The 25,855-nt window shown below is 47.3% G+C and overlaps 1 protein-coding gene across 2 annotated transcripts in view; it reads right to left on the minus strand.

Moving 5' to 3' along the window:
- The window catches only part of LOC134957687 (ATP-dependent RNA helicase A protein-like), a 699,701-nt gene that overhangs the window by 510,113 nt on the left and 163,733 nt on the right, over positions 1-25,855 (minus strand). The window contains exons 11-15 of one of the 2 annotated variants that reach the window (XM_063939767.1): positions 24,642-24,710; positions 24,321-24,512; positions 24,084-24,225; positions 23,735-23,817; positions 23,442-23,598 (exon numbers count right to left, since the gene is read on the minus strand). In XM_063939767.1, coding sequence (XP_063795837.1) covers positions 23,442-23,598; positions 23,735-23,817; positions 24,084-24,225; positions 24,321-24,512; positions 24,642-24,710 — 643 coding nt within the window. The remainder of the gene's footprint in view (positions 1-23,441; positions 23,599-23,734; positions 23,818-24,083; positions 24,226-24,320; positions 24,513-24,641; positions 24,711-25,855) is intronic. The other variant, XM_063939766.1, reaches the window with a different exon arrangement.

Raw genomic sequence — 25,855 nt, forward strand, 5'->3', positions numbered from 1 at the left:
GATTTTACTTACCGATAAATCTATTTCTCGGAGTCCGTAGTGGATGCTGGGGTTCCTGAAAGGACCATGGGGAATAGCGGCTCCGCAGGAGACAGGGCACAAAAAGTAAAGCTTTTCCGATCAGGTGGTGTGCACTGGCTCCTCCCCCTATGACCCTCCTCCAGACTCCAGTTAGGTACTGTGCCCGGACGAGCGTACACAATAAGGGAGGATTTTGAATCCCGGGTAAGACTCATACCAGCCACACCAATCACACCGTACAACTTGTGATCTAAACCCAGTTAACAGTATGATAACAGCGGAGCCTCTGAAAGATGGCTTCCTTCAACAATAACCCGAATTAGTTAACAATAACTATGTACAACTTATGCAGATAATCCGCACTTGGGATGGGCGCCCAGCATCCACTACGGACTCCGAGAAATAGATTTATCGGTAAGTAAAATCTTATTTTCTCTATCGTCCTAGTGGATGCTGGGGTTCCTGAAAGGACCATGGGGATTATACCAAAGCTCCCAAACGGGCGGGAGAGTGCGGATGACTCTGCAGCACCGAATGAGAGAACTCCAGGTCCTCCTTAGCCAGAGTATCAAATTTGTAAAATTTTACAAACGTGTTCTCCCCTGACCACGTAGCTGCTCGGCAAAGTTGTAATGCCGAGACCCCTCGGGCAGCCGCCCAAGATGAGCCCACCTTCCTTGTGGAGTGGGCCTTTACAGATTTAGGCTGTGGCAAGCCTGCCACAGAATGTGCAAGTTGGATTGTGCTACAGATCCAACGAGCAATCGTCTGCTTAGACGCAGGAGCACCCATCTTGTTGGGTGCATACAATATAAACAACGAGTCAGATTTTCTGACTCCAGCTGTCCTTGCAATATATATTTTTAATGCTCTGACAACGTCCAGTAACTTGGAGTCCTCCAAGTCACTTGTAGCCGCAGGCACTACAATAGGCTGGTTCAGATGAAATGCTGACACCACCTTAGGGAGAAAATGCGGACGAGTCCGCAGTTCTGCCCTGTCCGAATGGAAAATCAGATATGGGCTTTTGTAAGATAAAGCTGCCAATTCTGACACTCTCCTGGCAGAAGCCAGGGCTAGAAGCATGGTCACTTTCCATGTGAGATATTTCAAATCCACCTTTTTTAGTGGTTCAAACCAATGAGATTTTAGGAAGTCCAAAACCACATTTAGATCCCACGGTGCCACTGGAGGCACCACAGGAGGCTGTATATGCAGCACTCCCTTAACAAAGGTCTGGACTTCAGGGACTGAAGCCAATTCTTTTTGAAAGAAAATCGACAGGGCCGAAATTTGAACCTTAATAGATCCCAATTTGAGACCCATTGACAATCCTGATTGCAGGAAATGTAGGAATCGACCCAGTTGAAATTCCTCCGTCGGAGCACTCCGATCTTCGCACCACGCAACATATTTTCGCCAAATTCGGTGATAATGTTGCACGGTTACTTCCTTCCTTGCTTTAATCAAAGTAGGAATGACTTCTTCCGGCATGCCTCTTTCCTTTAGGATCCGGCGTTCAACCGCCATGCCGTCAAACGCAGCCGCGGTAAGTCTTGAAACAGACAGGGACCCTGCTGAAGCAAGTCCCTCCTTAGAGGTAGAGGCCACGGATCTTCCGTGATCATCTCTTGAAGTTCCGGGTACCAAGTCCTCCTTGGCCAATCCGGAACCACTAGTATCGTTCTTACGCCTCTTTGCCGTATAATTCTCAATACTTTTGGTATGAGAGGCAGAGGAGGAAACACATACACCGACTGGTACACCCAAGGCGTTACCAGCGCGTCCACAGCTATTGCCTGCGGATCTCTTGACCTGGCGCAATACCTGTCCAGTTTTTTGTTGAGGCGAGACGCCATCATGTCCACCATTGGTCTTTCCCAACGGGTTACCAGCATGTGGAAGACTTCTGGATGAAGTCCCCACTCTCCCGGGTGAAGATCGTGTCTGCTGAGGAAGTCTGCTTCCCAGTTGTCCACTCCCGGGATGAACACTGCTGACAGTGCTATCACATGATTCTCTGCCCAGCGAAGAATCCTTGCAGCTTCTGCCATTGCCCTCCTGCTTCTTGTGCCGCCCTGTCTGTTCACATGGGCGACTGCCGTGATGTTGTCCGACTGGATCAATACCGGTTTTCCCTGAAGCAGAGGTTCTGCCTGGTTTAGAGCATTGTATATTGCTCTTAGTTCCAGAATGTTTATGTGAAGAGACGTTTCCAGGCTCGTCCATACTCCCTGGAAGTTTCTTCCTTGTGTGACTGCTCCCCAGCCTCTCAGGCTGGCGTCCGTGGTCACCAGGATCCAATCCTGTATGCCGAATCTGCGGCCCTCCAATAGATGAGCACTCTGCAACCACCACAGAAGAGACACCCTTGTCCTTGGAGACAGGGTTATCCGTAGGTGCATCTGAAGATGCGACCCTGACCATTTGTCCAACAGATCCCTTTGGAAAATTCTTGCGTGGAATCTGCCGAATGGAATCGCTTCGTAAGAAGCCACCATTTTTCCCAGGACTCTTGTGCATTGATGTACAGACACCTTTCCTGGTTTTAGGAGGTTCCTGACAAGCTCGGATAACTCCTTGGCTTTTTCCTCCGGGAGAAAAACCTTTTTCTGAACCGTGTCCAGAATCATCCCTAGGAACAGCAGACGAGTTGTCGGCATTAACTGGGATTTTGGAATATTCAGAATCCACCCGTGCTGTTTTAGCACTTCTTGAGACAGTGCTAATCCCATCTCTAGCTGTTCTCTGGACCTCGCCCTTATTAGGAGATCGTCCAAGTATGGGATAATTAATACGCCTTTTCTTCGAAGAAGAATCATCATCTCGGCCATTACCTTTGTAAAGATCCGAGGTGCCGTGGACAATCCGAACGGCAGCGTCTGAAACTGATAGTGACAGTTTTGTACAACGAACCTGAGGTACCCCTGGTGTGAGGGGTAAATTGGAACGTGGAGATACGCATCCTTGATGTCCAAGGATACCATAAAGTCCCCCTCTTCCAGGTTCGCTATCACTGCTCTGAGTGACTCCATTTTGAACTTGAACTTCTTTATGTACAGGTTCAAGGACTTCAGATTTAGAATAGGCCTTACCGAGCCATCCGGCTTCGGTACCACAAAAAGAGTGGAATAATACCCCTTCCCTTGTTGCAGAAGAGGTACCTTGACTATCACCTGCTGAGAGTACAGCTTGTGAATGGCTTCCAACACCGTCTCCCTTTCGGAGGGGGACGTTGGTAAAGCAGACCTCAGGAAACGGCGAGGTGGATCTGTCTCTAATTCCAACCTGTATCCCTGAGATATTATCTGCAGGATCCAGGGATCTACTTGCGAGTGAGCCCACTGCGCGCTGTAATTTTTGAGACGACCGCCCACCGTCCCCGAGTCCGCTTGAGAAGCCCCAGCGTCATGCTGAGGCTTTTGTAGAAGCCGGGGAGGGCTTCTGATCCTGGGAAGGAGCTGCGTGTTGCTGTCTCTTCCCTCGACCTTTGCCTCGTGGCAAATATGAATAGCCCTTTGCTCTCTTATTTTTAAAGGAACGAAAGGGCTGCGGTTGAAAAGTCGGTGCCTTTTTCTGTTGGGGAGTGACTTGAGGTAGAAAGGTGGATTTCCCGGCTGTAGCCGTGGCCACCAAATCTGATAGACCGACTCCAAATAACTCCTCCCCCTTATACGGCAAAACTTCCATATGCCGTTTTGAATCCGCATCGCCTGTCCACTGTCGCGTCCATAAAGCTCTTCTGGCCGAAATGGACATAGCACTTACCCGTGATGCCAGTGTGCATATATCCCTCTGTGCATCACGCATATAAAGAAATGCATCCTTTATTTGTTCTAACGACAGTAAAATATTGTCCCTGTCCAGGGTATCAATATTTTCAATCAGGGATTCTGACCAAACTACCCCCGCACTGCCCATCCAGGCAGTTGCTACAGCTGGTCGTAGTATAACACCTGCATGTGTGTATATACTTTTTTGGATATTTTCCATCCTCCTATCTGATGGATCTTTAAGTGCGGCCGTCTCAGGAGAGGGTAACGCCACTTGTTTAGATAAGCGTGTTAGCGCCTTGTCCACCCTAGGAGGTGTTTCCCAGCGCTCCCTAACCTCTGGCGGGAAAGGGTATAATGCCAATAATTTCTTTGAAATTATCAGCTTTTTATCAGGGGCAACCCACGCTTCATTACACACGTCATTTAGTTCTTCTGATTCAGGAAAAACTATAGGTAGTTTTTTCATACCCCACATAATACCCTGTTTAGTGGTACCTGTAGTATCAGCTAAATGTAACGCCTCCTTCATTGCCAAAATCATATAACGTGTGGCCCTACTGGAAAATACGGTTGATTCGTCACCGTCACCACTGGAGTCATCGCCTGTGTCTGGGTCTGTGTCGACCGACTGAGGCAAAGGGCGTTTCACAGCCCCTGACGGTGTTTGAGTCGCCTGGACAGGCACTAATTGATTGTCCGGCCGTCTCATGTCGTCAAACGACTGCTTTAGCGTGTTGACACTATCCCGTAGTTCCATAAATAAAGGCATCCATTCTGGTGTCGACCCCCTAGGAGGTGACATCCCCATATTTGGCAATTGCTCCGCCTCCACACCAATATCGTCCTCATACATGTCGACACACACGTACCGACACACAGCAGACACACAGGGAATGCTCCTAATGAAGACAGGACCCACTAGCCCTTTGGGGAGACAGAGGGAGAGTTTGCCAGCACACACCAAAAGCGCTATATATATATCAGGGATAGCCTTATAATAAGTGCTCCCCTATAGCTGCTTTGTTATATAAAAATATCGCCATAAATTTGCCCCCCCTCTCTGTTTTACCCTGTTTCTGTAGTGCAGTGCAGGGGAGAGACCTGGGAGCCGTCCTGACCAGCGGAGCTGTGAGAGGAAATGGCGCCGTGTGCTGAGGAGATAGGCCCCGCCCCTTTTCCGGCGGGCTCGTCTCCCGCTATTTTGAGAAATCAGGCAGGGGTTAAATATCTCCATATAGCCTCTAGGGCTATATGTGAGGTATTTTTAGCCTTTATAGGTACTCATTTTGCCTCCCAGGGCGCCCCCCTCCCAGCGCCCTGCACCCTCAGTGACTGCCGTGTGAAGTGTGCTGAGAGGAAAATGGCGCACAGCTGCAGTGCTGTGCGCTACCTTTAGAAGACTGCAGGAGTCTTCAGCCGCCGATTCTGGACCTCTTCTGTCTTCAGCATCTGCAAGGGGGCCGGCGGCGCGGCTCCGGTGACCATCCAGGCTGTACCTGTGATCGTCCCTCTGGAGCTTGATGTCCAGTAGCCAAGAAGCCAATCCATCCTGCACGCAGGTGAGTTGACTCCTTCTCCCCTCAGTCCCTCGCTGCAGTGATCCTGTTGCCAGCAGGAATCACTGTAACATAAAAAACCTAGCTAAACTTTCTCTAAGCAGCTCTTTAGGAGAGCCACCTAGATTGCACCCTTCTCGGCCGGGCACAAAAATCTAACTGGAGTCTGGAGGAGGGTCATAGGGGGAGGAGCCAGTGCACACCACCTGATCGGAAAAGCTTTACTTTTTGTGCCCTGTCTCCTGCGGAGCCGCTATTCCCCATGGTCCTTTCAGGAACCCCAGCATCCACTAGGACGATGGAGAAAAACTGACTGTGAGGTCTCTGTTGAAATTCCAATTTGTATCCCTGGGAGATTATGTTCCGTATCCAAAGTTCCGTTGAGGTCTTGGCCCATATATCCTGAAAACCTTCCAGACGTGCGCCCACCAAGGAGGACCCCAGGTGAGCTGGGAGACCATCATGCCACAGTCTTGTCAGCAGGTTTATCCTGTTTTCTGGTCGCTACTTGTGAGCGGCCTTTACCTTGGCCTCCACGCGCTTGCGCCCCGAACCCTCTTCCTCGGGCTCGAAAGGACTGCGATCTAAATGAATTAAACATTGGACCCGAATAACCTCTCTTAACCGGTGGAGTGTTTCTTGTATAAAGAGTAGGTAGGAAGGTGGACTTCCCTGCCGTAGCCTGTGAAATCCACTTGTCCAACTCTTAACTGAAAAGCATATCACCCCCACAGGGGATGGATTCCACCGCCTTCTTGGTATCAGAGTCTCCTTGCCATTCTCTGAGCCATAATATCCTCCTCAATAGCCTGTACAATACGGTTAGACCATGCTCCCATGGCCTTGTTTACCCAAGCACAGATTATCGTAGGTCTCTGTGCTGCACCTGCTGCTACAAAAAATAAGATTTCAAACATACCGGTAAATCTTTTTCTGCTAGTTCGTAGAGGATACTGGGGACTCCGTAAGGACCATGGGGTATAGACGGGCTCCGCAGGAGACATGGGCACTCTAAGACTTTAGATGGGTGTGAACTGGCTCCTCCCTCTATGCCCCTCCTCCAGACCTCAGTTATAGAACTGTGCCCAGAGGAGACGGACAGTACGAGGAAAGGATTTATGTCAATCTAAGGGCGAGATACATACCAAAGATATATACAAGAAATTGGCGCTCCACAATACATGCACTATAAATGAGACTCAGACGGCCGCTCACCGGTTGTGGGCGGGCAGCCCCACCAATAGATCAAAAATAGAATAATGGAAAGAATGGGAGCGCTGAATGAGTCTATATAGTAAATGTATTATTATAATGAATAAAACTGTTTCATTAAACACATAAACAAAAATAAAAATGTTCATACATAAAATGACCCATTAATCAATAGATAAAAAATCATATAGATATATGATGGTGAACCTGACTACAATACAACCCCTGAAAAAACATGCATATAATAAGTCTTAATGAACCTTATTAAAGGGTGCAAAGATGCTTGATGATTTTTCAACCGTGCGTCCACGGATAAACATAAAATGTAAGTGGGAGACTTATAGGAGGTACCTCTAGTGTAAATCACTGTTAGCAAATGAAGTCTCACTCCTCTTTAAGCACATATAAGCCGCATGAAGTATTGAAAACGGCTCTGTATGGCCAGGCGAACAGTGTCCCAAAGATGGAAATGCAAACACCGGTAATTTGCTGATACCTTAATTGTAAATGGAAAAGGTGTCGAAAACCCAATTGCTCCTATGGTGTGTCATCCGACGGAAGATAGCTTCTTCGTTCTGAGCGCTGTACTGAGCCGGGTGTGCAGCGGCTCGATGCAGTATGTGTACAGAGTGTCACGCCGCTGGAAGAATGTCCGTGTAATTGCGGCTGAGCTCTGATCGGTCCACACAACTCAGGAGTGTCGGGGAGAAATGTCGCAGTCAAATTGGGTCCTTCACTGGGGTGCCTTAACGCGTTTCTCGGCCTGTAGCACTGGCCGTTTCATCAGAAGGATGAATCATCATTCTCCTTCTGATGAAACGGCCAGTGCTACAGGCCGAGAAACGCGTTAAGGCACCCCAGTGAAGGACCCAATTTGACTGCGACATTTCTCCCTGACACTCCTGAGTTGTGTGGACCGATCAGAGCTCAGCCGCAATTACACGGACATTCTTCCAGCGGCGTGACACTCTGTACACATACTGCATCGAGCCGCTGCACACCCGGCTCAGTACAGCGCTCAGAACGAAGAAGCTATCTTCCGTCGGATGACACACCATAGGAGCAATTGGGTTTTCGACACCTTTTCCATTTACAATTAAGGTATCAGCAAATTACCGGTGTTTGCATTTCCATCTTTGGGACACTGTTCGCCTGGCCATACAGAGCCGTTTTCAATACTTCATGCGGCTTATATGTGCTTAAAGAGGAGTGAGACTTCATTTGCTAACAGTGATTTACACTAGAGGTACCTCCTATAAGTCTCCCACTTACATTTTATGTTTTTCCGTGGACGCACGGTTGAAAAATCATCAAGCATCTTTGCGCCCTTTAATAAGGTTCATTAAGACTTATTATATGTATGTTTTTTCAGGGGTTGTATTGTAGTCAGATTCACCATCATATATCTATATGATTTTTTATCTATTGATTAATGGGTCATTTTATGTATGAACATTTTTATTTTTATGTGTTTAATTAAACACTGTTTTATTCATTATAATAATACATTTACTATATAGACTCATTCAGCGCTCCCATTCTTTCCATTATTCTATTTTTGAGATACATACCAGCCCACACCATACACACCGTACAACATGGTACATACTAAACCAGTTAACAGTATGAACAAAACAGCATCAGCCAGAGACTGATCTCAACTGTAACATAACCCTTATGTAAGCAACAACTATATACAAGTCTTGCAGAATTTGTCCGCACTGGGACGGACGCCCAGCATCCTCTACGGACCAGGAGCAAAAGATTTACCGGTAGGTTTAAAATCTTATTTTCTCTTACGTCCTAGAGGATGCTGGGGACTCCGTAAGGACCATGGGGTTTATACCAAAGCTCCAGACCGGGCGGGAGAGTGCGGACGACTCTGCAGCACCGATTGAGCAAACATGAGGTCTTCATCAGCCAGGGTATCAAACTTGTAGAATTTTGCAAAAGTGTTTGAACCCGACCAAGTAGCTGCTCGGCAAAGCTGTAATGCCGAGACGCCTCGGGCAGCTGCCCAAGAAGCGCTCACCTTCCTAGTGGAATGGGCCTTTACCGAATTTGGTAACGGCAATCCAGCCGTAGATTGAGCCTGCTGAATAGTGTTACAGATCCAGCGAGCAATAGTCTGCTTAGAAGCAGGAGCGCCAACCTTGTTGGCTACATACAGGACAAACAGTGCCTCTGTTTTACTAACCAGAGTCGTCCTGGCTACATAAATTTTTAAGGCCCTGGCTACATCAAGTGACTTGGAATCCTCCACGTCACCCGTAGCCACAGGCACCACAATAGGTTGGTTCATATGAAACGACGAAACCACTTTAGGCAGAAATTGAGGACGAGTCCTCAACTCTGCTCGATCCACATGGAAAATCAGATAGGGGCTCTTGTGAGACAAAGCCGCCAATTCGGACACCCGCCTCGCAGATGCCAAGACCAACAACATGACCACTTTCCAAGTGAGAAGTTTTAAATCAACTGTTTGAAGAGGTTAAAAACAATGTGTGATTTAAGGAAACTTAACACCACGTTAAGGTCCCACTGGGGGCACAAAAGGAGGTTGGATGTGCAGCACTCCCTTTACAAAAGTCTGGACTTCTGGGAGAGAAGCCAATTCCTTTTGAAAGAATATAGATAAGGCCGAAATCTGCACCTTAATGGAGCCTAACTTTAGGCCCATATCCACTCCGGTCTGTAGAAAATGGAGAAAACGACCCAGCTGAAAATCTTCCGTAGGAGCATTCTTGGCTTCACACCAAGATACATATTTCCTCCAGATACGGTGATAGTGCTTCGCCGTTACCTCCTTCCTAGCTTTGAGTAGAGTAGGGATGACTTCCCCAGGGAATACCTTTCCTAGCTAGGATTTGGTGTTCAACCGTCATGCCGTCAAACGTAACCGCGGTAAGTCTTGGAACACCTGTTGCAACAGGTCCTCCCTGTGAGGAAGAGGCCACGGATCTTCCGTGATCATTTCCTGAAGATCTGAATACCAGGCCCTTCGAGGCCAATCTGGGACAATGAGTATTGTCTGCACTCTTGTTCGTGTTATGATTCTCAATATTTTTGAGATAAGTGGTAGCGGAGGGAACACATAGACCGACTGAAACACCCACGGTGTCACCAGGGCGTCCACCGCCACTGCCTGAGGGTCCCTCGACCTGGAACAATACGTCCGAAGCTTTCTGTTGAGGCGTAACGCCATCATGTCTATTTGAGGAAGACCCCAATGACTTGTTACCTCTGCAAAGACCTCTTGATGAAGTCCCCACTCTCCTGGATGGAGATCGTGCCTGCTGAGGAAGTCTGCCTCCCAGTTGTCTACCCCCGGAATGAAGACCGCTGACAGAGCGCTTACGTGATTTTCTGCCCAGCGAAGAATCCTGGTGGCTTCTGCCATTGCTGCTCTGCTCCTTGTCCTGCCCTGGCGGTTTACATGCGCCACGGCTGTGACGTTGTCTGACTGGATCAGAACGGGTAGGTTGCGAAGAAGATTCTCCGCCTGTTGCAGGCCATTGTATATGGCCCTTAATTCCAGCACATTGATGTGTAGACAAGCCTCCTGGCTTGACCATATTCCCTGAAAATTTCTTCCTTGTGTGACTGCTCCCTATCCTCAGAGGCTCGCGTCCGTGGTCACAAGAACCCAATCTTGAATGCCGAACCTGCGACCCTCTAGAAGGTGAGCACTGAGAGATTCTGGCCCTGGGGGACAGGCTTATCCTCCGATGCACCTGACCACTTGGCCAGAAGGTCCCACTGAAAAGTTCTCGCATGGAACCTGCCGAACGGAATGGCCTCGTAGGCTGCCACCATCTTTCCCAATACTCAAGTGCATTGATGAACTGACACTCTTTTTGGTTTCAGCAGGTCCTTGACCATGTTCTGGAGTTCCTGGGCTTTTTCCATTGGGAGAAAAACCCTCTTTTTTTCCGTGTCCAGAATCATGCCCAAAAATGACAGCCGAGTTGTCGGAACCAACTGCGACTTTGGTAGATTTAGAATCCAGCCGTGTTGTTGTAGTACTCTCAGGGAGAGAGACTCGCTTTTTAGTAACTGATCTCTTGATCTTGCCTTTATCAGGAGATCGTCCAAGTATGGGATAATTGTGACCTCCTGCTTGCGCAGGAGCACCACCATTTCTGCTATTAACTTGGTGAAAATTCTCGGGGACGTGGAAAGCCCAAACGGCAACGTCTGAAACTGGTAATGACAATCCTGTACAGCGAATCTCAGGTACGCCTGATGAGGAGGATATATGGAGACATGAAGGTATGCATCCTTTATGTTAAGTGACACCATAAAATCCCCCCCCTTCCAGGCTGGAGATCACTGCCCGGAGAGATTCCATCTTGAATTTGAACCTCTTCAAATATAGGTTTAGGGATTTTAGATTCAGAATTGGTCTGACCGAGCCATCCGGCTTCGGGACCACAACTAGGTTTAATAAAACCCTTTCCCCTGTTGCACTAGGGAAACCCTGATAATCACTTGCTGTTGACACAGCTTTTGTATGGCAGCTGAAACTATTTCCCTCTGGGGGAGAAGCTGGCAAGGCCGATTTGAAAAATCGGTGTGGAGGCACATCTTCGAACTCCAGCTTGTAGCCTTGGGATAGTACAATTTCGACCACCCAAGGATCCAAATCCGACTGAACACAGACTTGGTTGAAGAGTCGATGACGTGCCCCCACCGGTGCGGACTCCCGCAGCGGAGCCCCAGCGTCATGCGGTGGATTTTGTAGAGGCCGGGGAGGATTTCTGTTCCTGTGAACTAGCTGTAGCTGGTGTTCTTTTCCCTCTACCTCTGGCGAGGAAGGAAGAGCTACGCCCCTTTCTGAACTTATGAGACCGAAAGGACTGCATCTGGTATTGAGGTGTTTTCTTCTGCTGTGGGGGAACGTAAGGCAAAAAAGAAGACTTACCCACTCTTTGAGTCAGCATCACCTGTCCATTGACCGGTCCAGAGGGACCTTCTAGCAGAAACTGCCATGGCATTGGCTCTTGAACCCAAAAGCCCAATATCTCTCGCAGCCTCTCTCATATATAACGCTGCGTCCTTGATGTGACCTAAGGTCAACAAAATACTATCCTTATCTAGGGTGTCAATGTCAGATGACAAGTTATCTGCCCAAGCTGCAATTGCGCTACCCACCCATGCAGACGCTACTGCAGGTCTGAGCAGGGCTCCCGTAGTCGCATAAATTGATTTTAAGGTAGTTTCCTGCCTGAGATCCGCAGGATCCTTTAGGGCCGCCGTGTCCGGGGATGGTAGTGCCACCTTTTTGGACAAGCGCGTCAAGGCCTTGTCCACCGTGGGCGAAGATTCCCACCGTGCCCTGTCCTTTGAGGGGAAAGGATACGCCATAATAATTCTTTTGGGAACCTGCACTCTCTTGTCTGGAGTTTCCCAAGCCTTTTCAAATAAAGCGTTCAGCTCATGAGATGGGGGAAACGTTACCTCAGGTTTCTATTCCTTAAACATGCAGACCCTTGTGTCAGGGACAGAGGGGTCCTCTGTGATATGCAAAACATCTTTTATTGCAATAATCATATATTGAATACTCTTCGCCACTCTTGGATGCAACCTTGCATCATCATAGTCGACACTGGAGTCGGAATCTGTGTCGGTATCAGTGTCTGCTAGGGACGTTTATGGGACCCTGAAGGGTCTTGTGACACAGTAACTGCCACGGATTGACTGCTTTGTCCTTGGACTCTGCTTTGTCCAATCTCTTATGTAATAAAGCCACTTTAGCATTTAAAACATTCCACATGTCCAACCAATCAGGTGTCGGCTGTGCCGACGGAGACACCCCCATCTGCTCTGCTTACTCCCTAGACTAGCCTTCCGCTTCAGACATGTCGACACACACGTACTGACACCCCCACACACACTGGAATATATAAATATGTGGACAGACACACAATAAGGCCCTTTGGAGAGACAGAGAGAGAGTATGCCAGCACACACCCAGTGCCACTAGATACTGAAACAAAGTCCCAGCCTGTACAGCGCTTTATATATAGAATTAGCACCAAATAAATGTGCCCCCCCCCCCCTCGTTTTTGCCCTGTTACTTGTTCAGCAGGGGAGAGTCCGGGAGCAGCTTCTCTGCAGCATGCTGTGGAGAAAATGGCGCTGGTTAGTGCTGGAAGATCAAGCTTCGCCCCCTCGACGGTGGGCTTCGGTCCCGCTATTTTTATTATACTGGCAGGGGATTTATTATATACTGCATCCGCAGTATCTATATACGTGTGCCAGTCTTATGTGAGGTAAAAATTGCTGCCCAGGGCGCCCCCCCTGCGCCCTTGCTGTGCCGGTGTGTGTTGTGGGAGCAATGGCGTGCAGCGCGACCGCTGCGCGGTACCTCATGAAGATCTGAAGTCTTCTGCCGCCTCTGAAGTCTTCTTGCTTCCTATACTTACCCGGCTTCAATCTTCCGGCTCTGTGAGGACGGCGGCGCGGCTCTGAGACGAACAGCAAGGACGACACCTGTGTTCCAACCCTCTGGAGCTAATGGTGTCCAGTAGCCTAAGAGGCAGAGCCCATCAGTCCAGGAAAGTGGGTCTGCTTCTCTGCCCTCAGTCCCACGAAGCAGGGAGCCTGTTGCCAACAGTGCTCCCTGAAAAGAAAAAAACCTAACAAAAGTCTTTTCAGAGAAACTCAGTAGAGCTCCCCTGTAGTGCATCCAGTCTCCTCTGGGCACAGGATCTAACTGAGGTCTGGAGGAGGGGCATAGAGGGAGGAGCCAGTTCACACCCATCTAAAGTCTTAGAGTGCCCATGTCTCCTGCGGAGCACGTCTATACCCCATGGTCCTTACGGAGACCACAGCATCCTCTAGGACGTAAGAGAAATTGACTTTAAAAAGTCATGTCAACCTTACGATCTGAAGCATCCTTTAGAGAGTCGTTACATTAGGTATTGGCAAGATTGTCATTTTTGACAACCTTCCAAGGGAAGCATCCACTACTGGTGGAGTCACCCACTTATCCATAACACTCTTAAGTAAAGGGTAAATTACTTGAAACCTCTTTGGAAATTGAAAACGTTTATTGGGTTGCTTCCAAGCCTCCTCCATTTGAGATTGGAGAGATTTAGGAATTGGGAACACTGCCGAACGCAGTTTCTGGGATTCGAATAATTCGAAATCCTCAGGTTTCTTAACTACTTCTCCCTTAAAATTCAGGATCTCTTTCACCGCGTCAATTAAGGAATCGAGACCCAAGATTTCCGTGTCCTCTTCCGGAGAATCGGCATATAGGTTAGACTCAATCAACTCACCTTCCTCCGTATCCATAATAAGACCCTCCTCTTCCTCTGTTTGTGTTACAACAGGAAGAGGTCTTTTAACAGCCTTGCGCGCAGTTGACTCTGCTTGTGCAGGCGGTGTTAATCTGGTAAGAAATTCCTCCATCGTCTTTGAGAATCCCGCAGCCCATTGTGATTGTTGCCTGCGTGATTCCGCCATTTCCTTGGAGATTCTATCAGCAAGGTTCCCTTCCCATGATCTAGATGGAGACCTGCTCCCAGGTGGAGAGACCTTGTCTAAACAGGAATCGCACACCCCGGAGCTGCCAACCCGCGTGCTCTTCTTGTTAAATCTCGTACAAACATAATAAGTCTTAGAGGTCTTGGTTGGTGCTTTAGACATGCTGATTAACCCCCGTCTCAGACTATGATGCAGCGCTTTCACCCTTTAACTAGAAAGAGTGCGACCGGTGACGGAAGCAAAGGTATTCGGAGCCGACTGGAAACACTAGTCCCTTTTTAATATAGAAAGGGAAAAGTACAAAATAAATAAATAAATAAAATAACACCAGCCGACTTGCAACCGTCACACACACACACAACAGTAAACACAAAACAGCTACGACGGTAGGGTTGTCCCCTTGCTTCCCTGTATTTTCTTCAGGATCTTTGTACAGAAGTTCCTCGAAAATATATATAGTAAATCAGAATTATTTTTTCAGGAGATCCTCACAGTACTATCTATCCATATATATCTATATAACATTTCACCAGCAGAGGGAGCAGTTCTACTAATAAAAATCCCTGTAGGCCATCTGATTGGATACCTAAAAGAGGGAGAAGGCTAATCCCTGCCCCTCAAAATGGCGCCTTTTAAGTATATTAAAGAAGGCCGCCATATAAAAAATTAATACACCTCTTACCAAGGCAACTGCTTTCACCCTTTATGTATGGAAGTGGATCCCTTGGAAAACCTTTCCGAGGAGTGTTCTATCCCCACAATGCTCCTTGGTCCTATACCACCCGCACGCGCTATGAAGGACCCCAGGTACTATTTCCTCTTAGCCACGCTGATCTATGCGGCGCCTCCCCCCCCCCCCCCCCCCCCGTGCGCGCGCTCCGGGACTGCTCTCACCCGGTCCCACAGCGGCGCGTCTTTCAACTATCATCGCCCTGTACACTAACCAGAGACAAGACAACTCTGTTGTGGGTAGGGGGGGCACTGCAGAGCGTCCTTCTCTTAGCCGTCACAGCCGTTCTCTCCCCGCCCGCACGCTACGGGACCTCTCTCTTTCAGCTATACAGCCTATGTTCAACAATGTCCTAAACTAGGGCCCCTTATACGACCAGTACTCACTTGTACTGCGGCGTCTTCTGATGAGGATCTCCTGTTGGGAGATGCAGGTCCCTTCAAAAGGGATCTTTCTCTCTCAGCAAACAATGGGCTTTGGGGGTCATTCCGAGTTGTTCGATCGTTGCCGATTTTCGCTATACTGCGATTAGTCGCTTACTGCGCATGCGCAAGGTTCGCAGAGCGCATGCGCTTAGTTATTTTACACAAAAGTTAGGTATTTTACTCACGGCCTAACGAGGATTTTTCATCGTTCTGGTGATCGTAGTGTGATTGACAGGAAGTGGGTGTTTCTGGGCGGAAACTGGCCGTTTTCTGGGAGTGTGCGAAAAAACGCTGGCGTTTCTGGGAAAAACGCAGGAGTGTCTGAAGAAACGGGGGAGTGTCTGGGCGAACGCTGGGTGTGTTTGTGGCGTCAAACCAGGAACGAAACTGACTGAACTGATCGCAATGTAGGAGTAAGTCTGGAGCTACTCAGAAACTGCTAAGAAATTTCTATTCGCAATTCTGCTAATCTTTCGTTCGCAATTCTGCTAAGCTAAGATACACTCCCAGAGGGCGGCGGCTTAGCGTGTGCAATGCTGCTAAAAGCAGCTAGCGAGCGAACTCCTCGGAATGAGGGCCTTTGTCTCCCTTTTCATTAGGGTGATGCAGCCACTATCAAAAAGTTTTCTCTTAGGTTTTTAGTCAGGAGCTCAGTGCTCCACGTGCTGTCCCTCCAGCACAATTTTCAAAACTGAGGGAGGAGGGATGTGAAGGGGGAGGAGCCGGCTGTGCAGACAATGTTAATTTTTACATTGTGCCACACCTCCGGTTGCAAACTTCACACCCCTACTGTATAGGACTCCAGTGTACCCTAGTGGATGAAAGAGAAAAAGACCATTTGTTTGAGAATATACAAATGACAGGTATTTAATGGTATAAACCGTGAACGGCAACAAAGACAATGCAGGGGAAATGCCCTCATTACCCTTAATCTCCGTAAACAGAGAGAGAAAAGTTATATATTATTTTAAATCTCACCAATCATTCACACCTCCTGGCTACATAAGGGAGTATCTAATTACCTGCTGTCATTGACCGCAGGTAATTGTTTCACCTGGGGCTATCCCATTAGGCCCAATAAACTGGCGCGAGTCATGGCTTAATCTGGAATTTTGTAAACCTGCCTCAGGCAGGTGAAACCAAATCCCCGAAAAACAGCCGTGTCCGGCAAAAACACACAGGTTTCACTGAACATTGTGTGTTTTTGTGAGAATTTTTTTATTTATGGGCGATCTAACTGGATAGCCTGTAAAATATACGTTATGGTAAGAACTTACCGTTGATAACGGTATTTCTCCTATGTCCACAGGTTTCACAGGATAACAATGGGATATGATGGAGTGACAGAGGATTGGCACCAAACGATCACAAGCTTTCAGTCCTCCCAGGATGCAACAGGCTTGTCCATATATCCCCACCCACTGGCTCAGGCAAATCCGTTGTATTCCAAAGCATTTAGGCAGGAGCATCATGTAGAGCCCTAATCAGACGAGAAGAACACACATTCACACCCTTCCATACAAGAAGGAAGAGGTTTAGCGAGTAGAAAGATCCTCAAATCAGGTGAGTCAGGGTGGGATCCCTGTGGACATAGGAGAAATACCATTATCAATGGGAAGTTCTTACCATAACGTATATTTCTCCGGCAGGGTCCACAGGTTACCCACAGGATAACAATGGGATTTCCCAAAGCAATTTAGTGGTGGGGACGCTCCTGATTAGACAGGAGAACCTTTCGCCCGAATTCAGCGTCATGAGAGGCAAAAGAATCCAAGGAATAATGTCTAATGAATGTGTTATTGGAAGACCATGGGGCTGCCTTACATATCTGTTCTGCTGAAGCACCATGTTGTGCTGCCCATGTAGGACCTACCTTACGAGTAGAGCGAGCAGAGACATTATCCGGAACAGGGAGATCAGCTCGAGAATACGTTTCTGAAATAGTCATTCGAAAACATCTTGCCAGCGTCTGTTTAGTAGTAGGCCATCCTCTCTTGTGAAATCCGTAGAGAATGAAGAGAGAATCTGCATTTCTGATGGCACTGGTACGATCCACGTAGATCCTTAATGCCCGGACTACGTCCAGCGACGCATCTCCCGCAGAAAGTCCCGATACCTGAAAAGCCGGGACTACAATTTCTTCATTAAGGTGGAATTTAGACACCACCTTCGGAAGAAACCCAGATCTAGTTCTTAGAACTGCTTTATCTGGATAGAAAATCATAAAAGGAGAACGACAAGACAGCGCTCCTAAATCTGATACTCTTTTAGCGGATGCCATAGTCAGTAGAAAGAGAACTTTAGCTGTCAACCATTTAAGATCCTCCTTGTTAAGTGGTTCAAATGGAGCAACTTGAAGGGCTTTCAGGACTACATTTAAGTCCCAAGGCACTGTAGGAGGAGCAAAGGGAGGCTAAATGTGCAGCATTCCCTGGAAGAAAGTACGCACATTCTGTAAATTGGCAATTTTCTTTTGGAACCATACAGTCAATGCTGATACTTGTACTCTCAAGGAAGCCACCTTCAAACCTTTATCCATTCCTGCCTGAAGGAAATCTAAGACGCTAGAAATTTGGAAAAATTTCTCGTCCATATTGCTTTCACTGCACCAATGAATATAGGCCTGCCATATTCGGTGATAAATGCGAGCTGAGGAGGGTTTACTTGCTCTGAGCATTGTTTGAACTACCTGTTGTGAGAATCCTCTTGACTTCAGGATAGAGTTTTCAAGAGCTACGCCGTCAATGATAGTCGATCCAGATCCCTGTGGTAACAAGGACCCTGCATTAGTAGATCTGGACATTGAGGGAGCAGAAGTGGAGCATCCATCGACATTCTCTGCAGATCTGTGTACCAATGCCTTCTGGGTCAAGCCGGAGCTATTAGAATCACGGTACCCTTTGCTTCTTTTATCTTCCTCACCACCCTGGGTAACCGGATGATTGGAGGAAACAGATACGCCAGATGAAAATCCCATTTCACCGACAGGGCGTCCACAAAGATCGCTCCGGGATCCTTTGTTCTTGACCCGTACACGGGTACTTTGTTGTTCAGACGGGACGCAATGAGATCTCTCTCTGGCAAACCCCTTTTGTCTACTACAGTCTGAAAGACCTCCAGATGTAGAGCCCATTCGCTTGCCAGTTTAGGACTCCCAGAACGAATACTGCGGACAATGCTGGAAGATGGAGTTCTGCCCACTCTAGTATGTGACTTACCATCTTCATTGCTGTTTGACTGCACGTTACTCCCAGATGGTTGAGGTACGCTACCGCCGTTACAATTGTCCGAGCAGATCTGGACTGGTCTTCCTTGAAGAGTGTCCTTTGCCTGAATCAGTGCCATGTATATGGCCCGAAGTTCTAACAGATTTATTGGCAGGCAACTTTCTTCTGCAGTCCAATGTCCCTGGAACCATAATCTTCCGGACACTGCTCCCCAACCATGAAGACTGGCATCGGTTGTCAGGATCTCCCAATCTGATATCCAAAAGGGTCTCCCTTTGTTTAGATGGGATGTTTGTAGCCACCAGGCTAATGACTTTCTTACCTTGTGTGAAAGTACCACAGTCTATTTCTTTATTGTCTGATGTATTTCATTCCATCTGGCCAGAATCAGACGCTGCAGAGGTCTTGAATGGAATTGTACATACTCCACCATGTCGAATGTTGACACCATCAAACACATCTGTCGCATTGCTACGTGGATTGATATTGTTTGACTGTAACAACACCTGAGTCCTTGACTGTACCTTGGTTATCTTGTCCTGAGGTAAAAATATTTTCTGCAGACTTGAGTCCAGTACTGCCCACAAGTGAGTCATCCGTTGTGACAGAACTAGGGATGATTTTGCCCAATTTATGAGCCATCCATGCCTCTGCAGACATGGTATTGTCTGTTGGAGATGGCACAGGAGCAATACCTGTGACTGTGCCAGGATTAAAAGGTCGTCGAAGATACGCTGCCATCACCACCATGATCTTGGTAAACACTCTGGGTGCCGTGGCTAACCCGAAAATGTTGCTGGAGGATAGCGAACCTGAGATAGCACTGATGGGACAGTGTTATAGGAACATATAGGTAAGCATCTTTAATATCCAGGGATACCATGTAATCCCCTGGTTCCATGGCCAAAACTACGGAGCGTAACGTCTCCATGTGGAAGCGAGGCACACAAAATGTATTTGTTCAGCATTTTGAGATTGAGAATTGGCCGGAATGACCCATTTGGCATCTGAACCAAAAACAGGTTGGAGTAAAACCCCTGCCCCCGTTGTGCAGGGGGGACTGGAATGATTACTCCTGACTGAAGCAATTTCTGAACGGCTTCTTGCAAAGTGTCACGCTCGGCGTAAATTGTGGTTTCCGACAACAGAGTTTTGGCTGAAGGGACAGCTACCTGTGAGGAGAGTAAACAAGGTGGCTGAATGTGATTCCTCCTAATGGGGTGGAAGCCTAACTAAGTGTTAACGTTGGCCGGAGGGCGTAAAGAAAAGGAGGACTTCGTAGGAAGATAACTGTAGTTTTAATGAATAATCAGGCTGTACACGAATATTGGAGCAATTGAAGAAACTGGAAGAATTAGAGTCTATGGTTAAATGACTTGAAGAGTGAAGCTGAAGAACTCTGGTAAAGAAGAACTTAAGACTGTGTTTTATGATTAAAAGACGAGGCTGAAGAACTTGGACTTTGAAGAAATGAAGACGTCTGCGGAAACCGCCGTTAGCACCTGGAGCTCCTCTACGACATGGGAGCCCGTGAGTGCTTCCACGAGTGGCAACGGACTTAGACAGCAGGACTGCAGCAGCGTTTAGGTAACCAATGGATGAGAGCAACCAGGACCAGGGATCCAGAAGTAACCTGTGAGAACAGAGCTGGAGAACCTTTCACAAGGAGGTAACATGAAGCACTGGCACTCTCCCTCTAAACCAGACCCCTTTTGTAAGGGGAGAACACGCAGGATTGGCTGGACACAGATTGGGAACTTTATTGGTAATACTCTGGTCTCCAACATAGCTGCCCCCAGCACAGGAGACAAACTTAGCTGTTAGCACACAGCTTTAGCCAGCTTCTGTCTCTGACACACTATACTGTGTCACCACTAGAGGACCTTACCGCAGAGATTCCCGCCGCAGCGCCCGGCTCTCCAGACCCTCGGCCCTTGGCAGCCGCAAATCCGTCCAGAAGGACCCGCCGCCAGCAGCTCCCTGCCGCGCCAACCAGCGGGATGGTAACCCGCGGGACACCCGCCGGAGGTAAGGCTCCGGAGCCTGACACAAAGCCCTGGCCTTCGTCTCTACCCGAGATGGGCTGGTGCTGAAGAACCTTCGAGGAGGATGCTTCTTGAAGGGAAAAACATAACACAGAGATACCACTTCGTGCACCCAGGCATCTGTTGCAGACTGCTGCCATATCTGTGCAAACTGAAGAAGTCGTCCCCCTACCATGGGGTCCCCCATGAGGAGGCCCGCACCATCAAACTGATGGCTTATTCTCTGGTTTTGTGGCTGGCGTTCTGGTAGCCCATTGCTTTTTCGCCTTACCAAATTTATTGTATTGGGGCTGCTTATGATCACTTTTTCCTTTTGCTTTTCCTTGTGACCCAAAGGGCCGAAAAGCGGGACCTCTACGTTTCGGGTTAAACGTGGAAGGAAATTTTACCTTTTTGGTGGCTGCTTCTGACTCCAGAATATCTGTAATTTCTTTACCAAACAGAATGCTTTCAATAAAAGGCAGAGATTACAGAACCTTCTTAGATTCTGAATCAGCTTTCCATGTACGTAACCAAAGTGCTCTGCGAGCAGCTATTGTTGAAGCTGATGCCCTGAAGGCGATAGTGCCCATATCTAATGCTGCTTCTTCCAAGAATATTGCAGCCTGTTTTATGTGAGCTACATAGGATTCTTGCTCCCTTGAAGGTGCTGAAAGACCGTCTTCCAGTACCTCTATCCAGGCAGCAACTGCTTTTGCATCAACTCTCCTATCCGTGACATCATCCAATGACATTGATGGCAAAGGCAATATAGATTTTCGCACTAATCGAATGACATGCGTATCTACTTTGGGAGCCACTTCACATTTTAAACAGTCCCCAGCTGGAAAAGGATGATTAGAATCCCATTTTTTGGGAATTCTATATTTTTTACTGGGTGTAGCCCAAGCCTCTTCCATGATTTCCGTAAGCTGGTCTGACCCTGGAAACTCAGTCTTACCTGCTTTGGGTCGTTTAAATACAGGTGCCTTGGTTTTAAACACAGGCTCTGCTGCATCCTTTAACGATAGAATGGCCTTTATTTCTCTAATTAGCTCAGCTATATCCACTGAGCGGAGACCTTCTACTTGTTCTTTATATGCTGAAGTAGAGTATATAGAGCTTTCATCGTCTGATGAATCATCCTGTGTAGCCTATGAAGTTGACGGTTTACTTACACTTGGTTTATCAGCTTGTCTTTTAGGAGAAGCTGGTGAGGGAAATGACATACCGTAGGCAGGGAGCTGCATGTATGGGTTATTAGTGTAGTGAAGCTGTAGGAATTACCCGTTCAGCTATACTGGACAAGGTCTGTGCAAACATCGTCCAAGGTGGATCTATCTGCACCTGACGTTGAACAGGGATCTGCCTTGTAATCTGCTGAAACGCAAAACAACTTGTACATAAACCATCCTGTACCAGATCCTGAGAGGATAATACAGTTTTGCAAGACAAACATGATATGAGTGTTGTTGTTACTGTGAGTGTACCCTCGTCACCTTTGCCGCTCTTAGACATGATAAATAATCAGCACTTTACAGTCACAAATTGTGTAGTATACTGTGAATCACTTTAACCTTCTAAAAGTGATATCAATCTGACCCTACCCATGCACCAGCATTGAGGACCAGAAGAAACAACTGACAAACATATATTAAAGTCAGCAATCACACTAGCAGTCAGTTACATGTTATATATTAGTCATATGAGCACATAATCAACGACAAACACATTTTTAAGTTTGTAGCAGTACATCTTACTGAATTCGGTTTTATACAGATCTTAAAGTATTTAGACGCAATGCGAACAAAACCACAGTATTGTACACAGACTCGTATGCAATCGGCACTTAAATTTAACTATTCATACTGACAAAAGTAGATAGAATTTTAGTGCTGTATAACCCGTACTCAGTAGAGTGGGATACCGGGAGACTCACTTCACTTCGAAGATCGATCAATACGTTAGCAAACGCTGAGTGGATCCAGACGCTACTGGTGTACACTGCATCTCCGGGAACTTTTAAGTGGACACAGATGCACTGTGCATACAGACGCACCGGTCATACAGACGCCTGTACTGCGACCGGGTCTCCTTGAGGTAGCGCTTAGTGAACACAGGCGCAGCGGCCTATGCTGCGACTGAGACCCCTCATGGTAGTGACAGAGACGGAAGTGAGGTAACAGTTCATGGCGGGAGACTCGCGGAAACTGGTCATGAACTGGGGGGAGGGGCGACCAGGAGAGCATCTAACTCCCCACCGCTGACATCAACCCTAGGGATCGCAGCCTCATACTAATTCTGGTGCCTTATGATCCCTAAGGCCTAGCGCTGGAGCACCCGTGGTGGCTGCGCATCAGCTACTGTTTGGTAGTCTCCTCCCAATACAGTGCGGCTGTGCCGTATTCCCCGACTACGTGGAACCGATGCCTTACCTTCTCCCCGTGCTCCGGCCACAGCCTGGTAACGTCTGCTGGACCTGCTAGTATATCCGACACAGACGCCCGTCGAGACCGCACTGAACGCATGGGTAAGCGTTGTTGTGACCCGGCGGAGAGTTGAGTGGAGCAACTCTTTCCAATATGCGTATAAGACGCTGTTAAGAAAGATCACTCAAAACATAGTAAGACTATAAAAATAAAATAAGAAAGTTTAGGGCTGCCAAGAACAGCAGCCCTCTGACCATGGTCCGGCTCCTGCCGCACCAAACAAAAAACTGATTTGCCTAAGCCAGTGGGTGGGGATATATGGACAAGCCCGTTGCACCCTGGGAGGACTGAAAGCTTGTGATCGTTTGGTGCCAATCCGCTGTCGCTCCATCATATCCCATTGTTATCCTGTGGACCCTGCCGGAGAAAAAAATATTGGGAAAACGTTGGGAAAAATTGCGAGGCTTTATCGTGGGTAATTAGATACCCCCATAGAATTAAAAACATACTGATAAACAGCAGGGGAACATTCAATAGTGATCTGTACCTTGCACGGGAAAAGTTCGTCCATGCACCTCAATGATGGGACAGTTGAAGAAATATTCACAGAACACGCTGGTGTCTATAGTGGCAGACATAAGGATAACTCTAATGTCTGGGAAAGCTTGAATCACATCACGCAGTACCACCAGCAAGAAGTCAGTCTGGGGGCAAAAATAATAATGGAGCATAAACAAGTAAAGAAAAAAAGCAACAGGAGCAACAAACAGAAACCCAAGAACAAAATACATTTTTGCCACCAAATTAAATCAAGTACCAACTCAACTCACGTCAACTCACGTTAGTGTCGCGCTCATGGATTTCATCTACAATGACATGACTGATTCCTCGAATGCCAGACTCAAGTTTCCTCAGGAGTACACCTACCGCACAAAATATTCAATTGAAACCACATCAGTTTATTTTAAAATAAATTAATAATAAATGATCCTACTCCAAAATACATTGATTTATCAAGCAGTTAAAACAGTAGATAATTGGATCTGGACCAGTGAAGTTGTCCATAGCAACCAGTTTCTACCTATTACTGTATAGCATGAACTTGAAAAATGCAACCTCAAAACTGATTGGCTGCTATGGGCAACTTCTACACTTTTCACTGCTTGATACATCAAACCCAGTTACTTACCGACTGTGCAGAACAGGACACTAGCGTGAGGACGAGGGAGTATAGACTCAAAACGCACACTGAATCCACAGCTTTTCCCAACATCTTCTCCCCTCTCAAAGGCGACGCGTTCTGCCACAGTCACTGCACTGATCCTTCGTGGCTGAAAACAGAATTGCCAGTGTTAGGATAAATGTCCTGTGTTAGAATCTTACATACAGGAACAAAGATCCTTTACTCCATAAAATATATCTGTACCTGAGTCACCACAATGTTACACTGAGCTGCTCGGCCATTACGGATGTACTCGTCCAGAATGTACTGTGGGACCTGGGTGGTTTTGCCACATCCAGTAGCGCCTTGAATGATTACCACAGAATGATTGCGTATAGCATCTAAAATCTCAGCCCCAAACCTCTTGACCGGCAAAGACTCCCGTTCACTATAAATCTGTAAGATTATAAATAATTCCAATAACTAAATTAGAACTATAATTAAGAAAGATGGCATAACACACTTGTGTGGCAGCTAACGCACCTTTCTAAATGTAGTTAACCTGCCATCATTATAATCCCTTACCTGCTGCAAGACCTCATCTTGTTCCAGCCGCTCCTTTTTCAAATCTGCACTGATCTGCTCTTGGGTTGCCTAAAAAGCATGTAAAAAGTTAACATCAGACTGTAGCAACACATATATTTAATGGCCATAGTTCTTGTGCGGTCTTTCACGCTTAACCACTTAGCTGACATTTTTTCCCTTCAAAATTGTTCAACTTTTTTTTTTTTTTATAGTTTAAAAACTATTTTTTTAATATGTAAAAATTATATTATGCACATCTGCAAAATGGATCTCATCAAAATCTGGGGGACACAGTGGGGCGGTGCTGCTCCTGCCACCTGCATCTTCTTTAGCAGACTACTGGCTGGTCTGATCATCCAGCCAACTGAAAGTGGAAATAGAGCACTGCCCAGACATTTACATTTATTTTTAAAATTACATTTTTCATGGTTTACAAACAGAATTATATAACAATATAACAACAGTTTGTGATTTAAAAAAATAATGTTAAACTACAGGTTAATCATCATGAATAAACATTACATTTCCATTGCATCAGTATTATTAGTTACAAGTACAGGAATTTAGCATTAAACATATAGTAAACTAGCCACACGCTGGGATGAAGGGTTCACTACGGATTGCCGGCGGTCGGGCTCCCGGCGACCAGCATACCGGCGCCGGGAGCCCGACCGCCGGCTTACCGACAGTGTGGTGAGCGTAAATGAGCCCCTTGCGGGCTCGCTGCGCGCGCCACGCTATTTTAATTTCCCTCCAGGGGGGTCGTGGACCCCCACGAAGGAAAATAAGTGTCGGTATGCCGGCTGTCGGGCTCCCGACGCCGGTATGCTGGTCGCCGGGAGCCCGACCGCCGGCATACTGAAGACCACCCGGGATGAACGCATTTGGCCACCACTGGCTCATTAACAAGTATGCACTTGTACATGCATTAATGCTGCTGCACTTTATTAGGCAAGATTTTGTAATTTTTACTTTCAGTTATATTACTGTGCCTTTTAACTGAAGCACAGCACCCCCTAGCCTCTTTTTGAATCACATTATACCACCCTCAGCCACATGCACCTCCAGAGGAATTATACTGCCCCAGGGGACAATACGTAAGAGGACAACATGCGGTCCCTGGAACTTTCCGAGTTAGTAACTATATTTTCTACTCAATAAACTCATCTGACGCGGCTCCATCGCAAAGTCTATCGCAAAGTCCATCTGTCTAG

This window comes from Pseudophryne corroboree, chromosome 9, assembly GCF_028390025.1.
Source record: "Pseudophryne corroboree isolate aPseCor3 chromosome 9, aPseCor3.hap2, whole genome shotgun sequence".
In the NCBI taxonomy this organism is placed as follows: Eukaryota; Metazoa; Chordata; class Amphibia; order Anura; family Myobatrachidae; genus Pseudophryne; species Pseudophryne corroboree.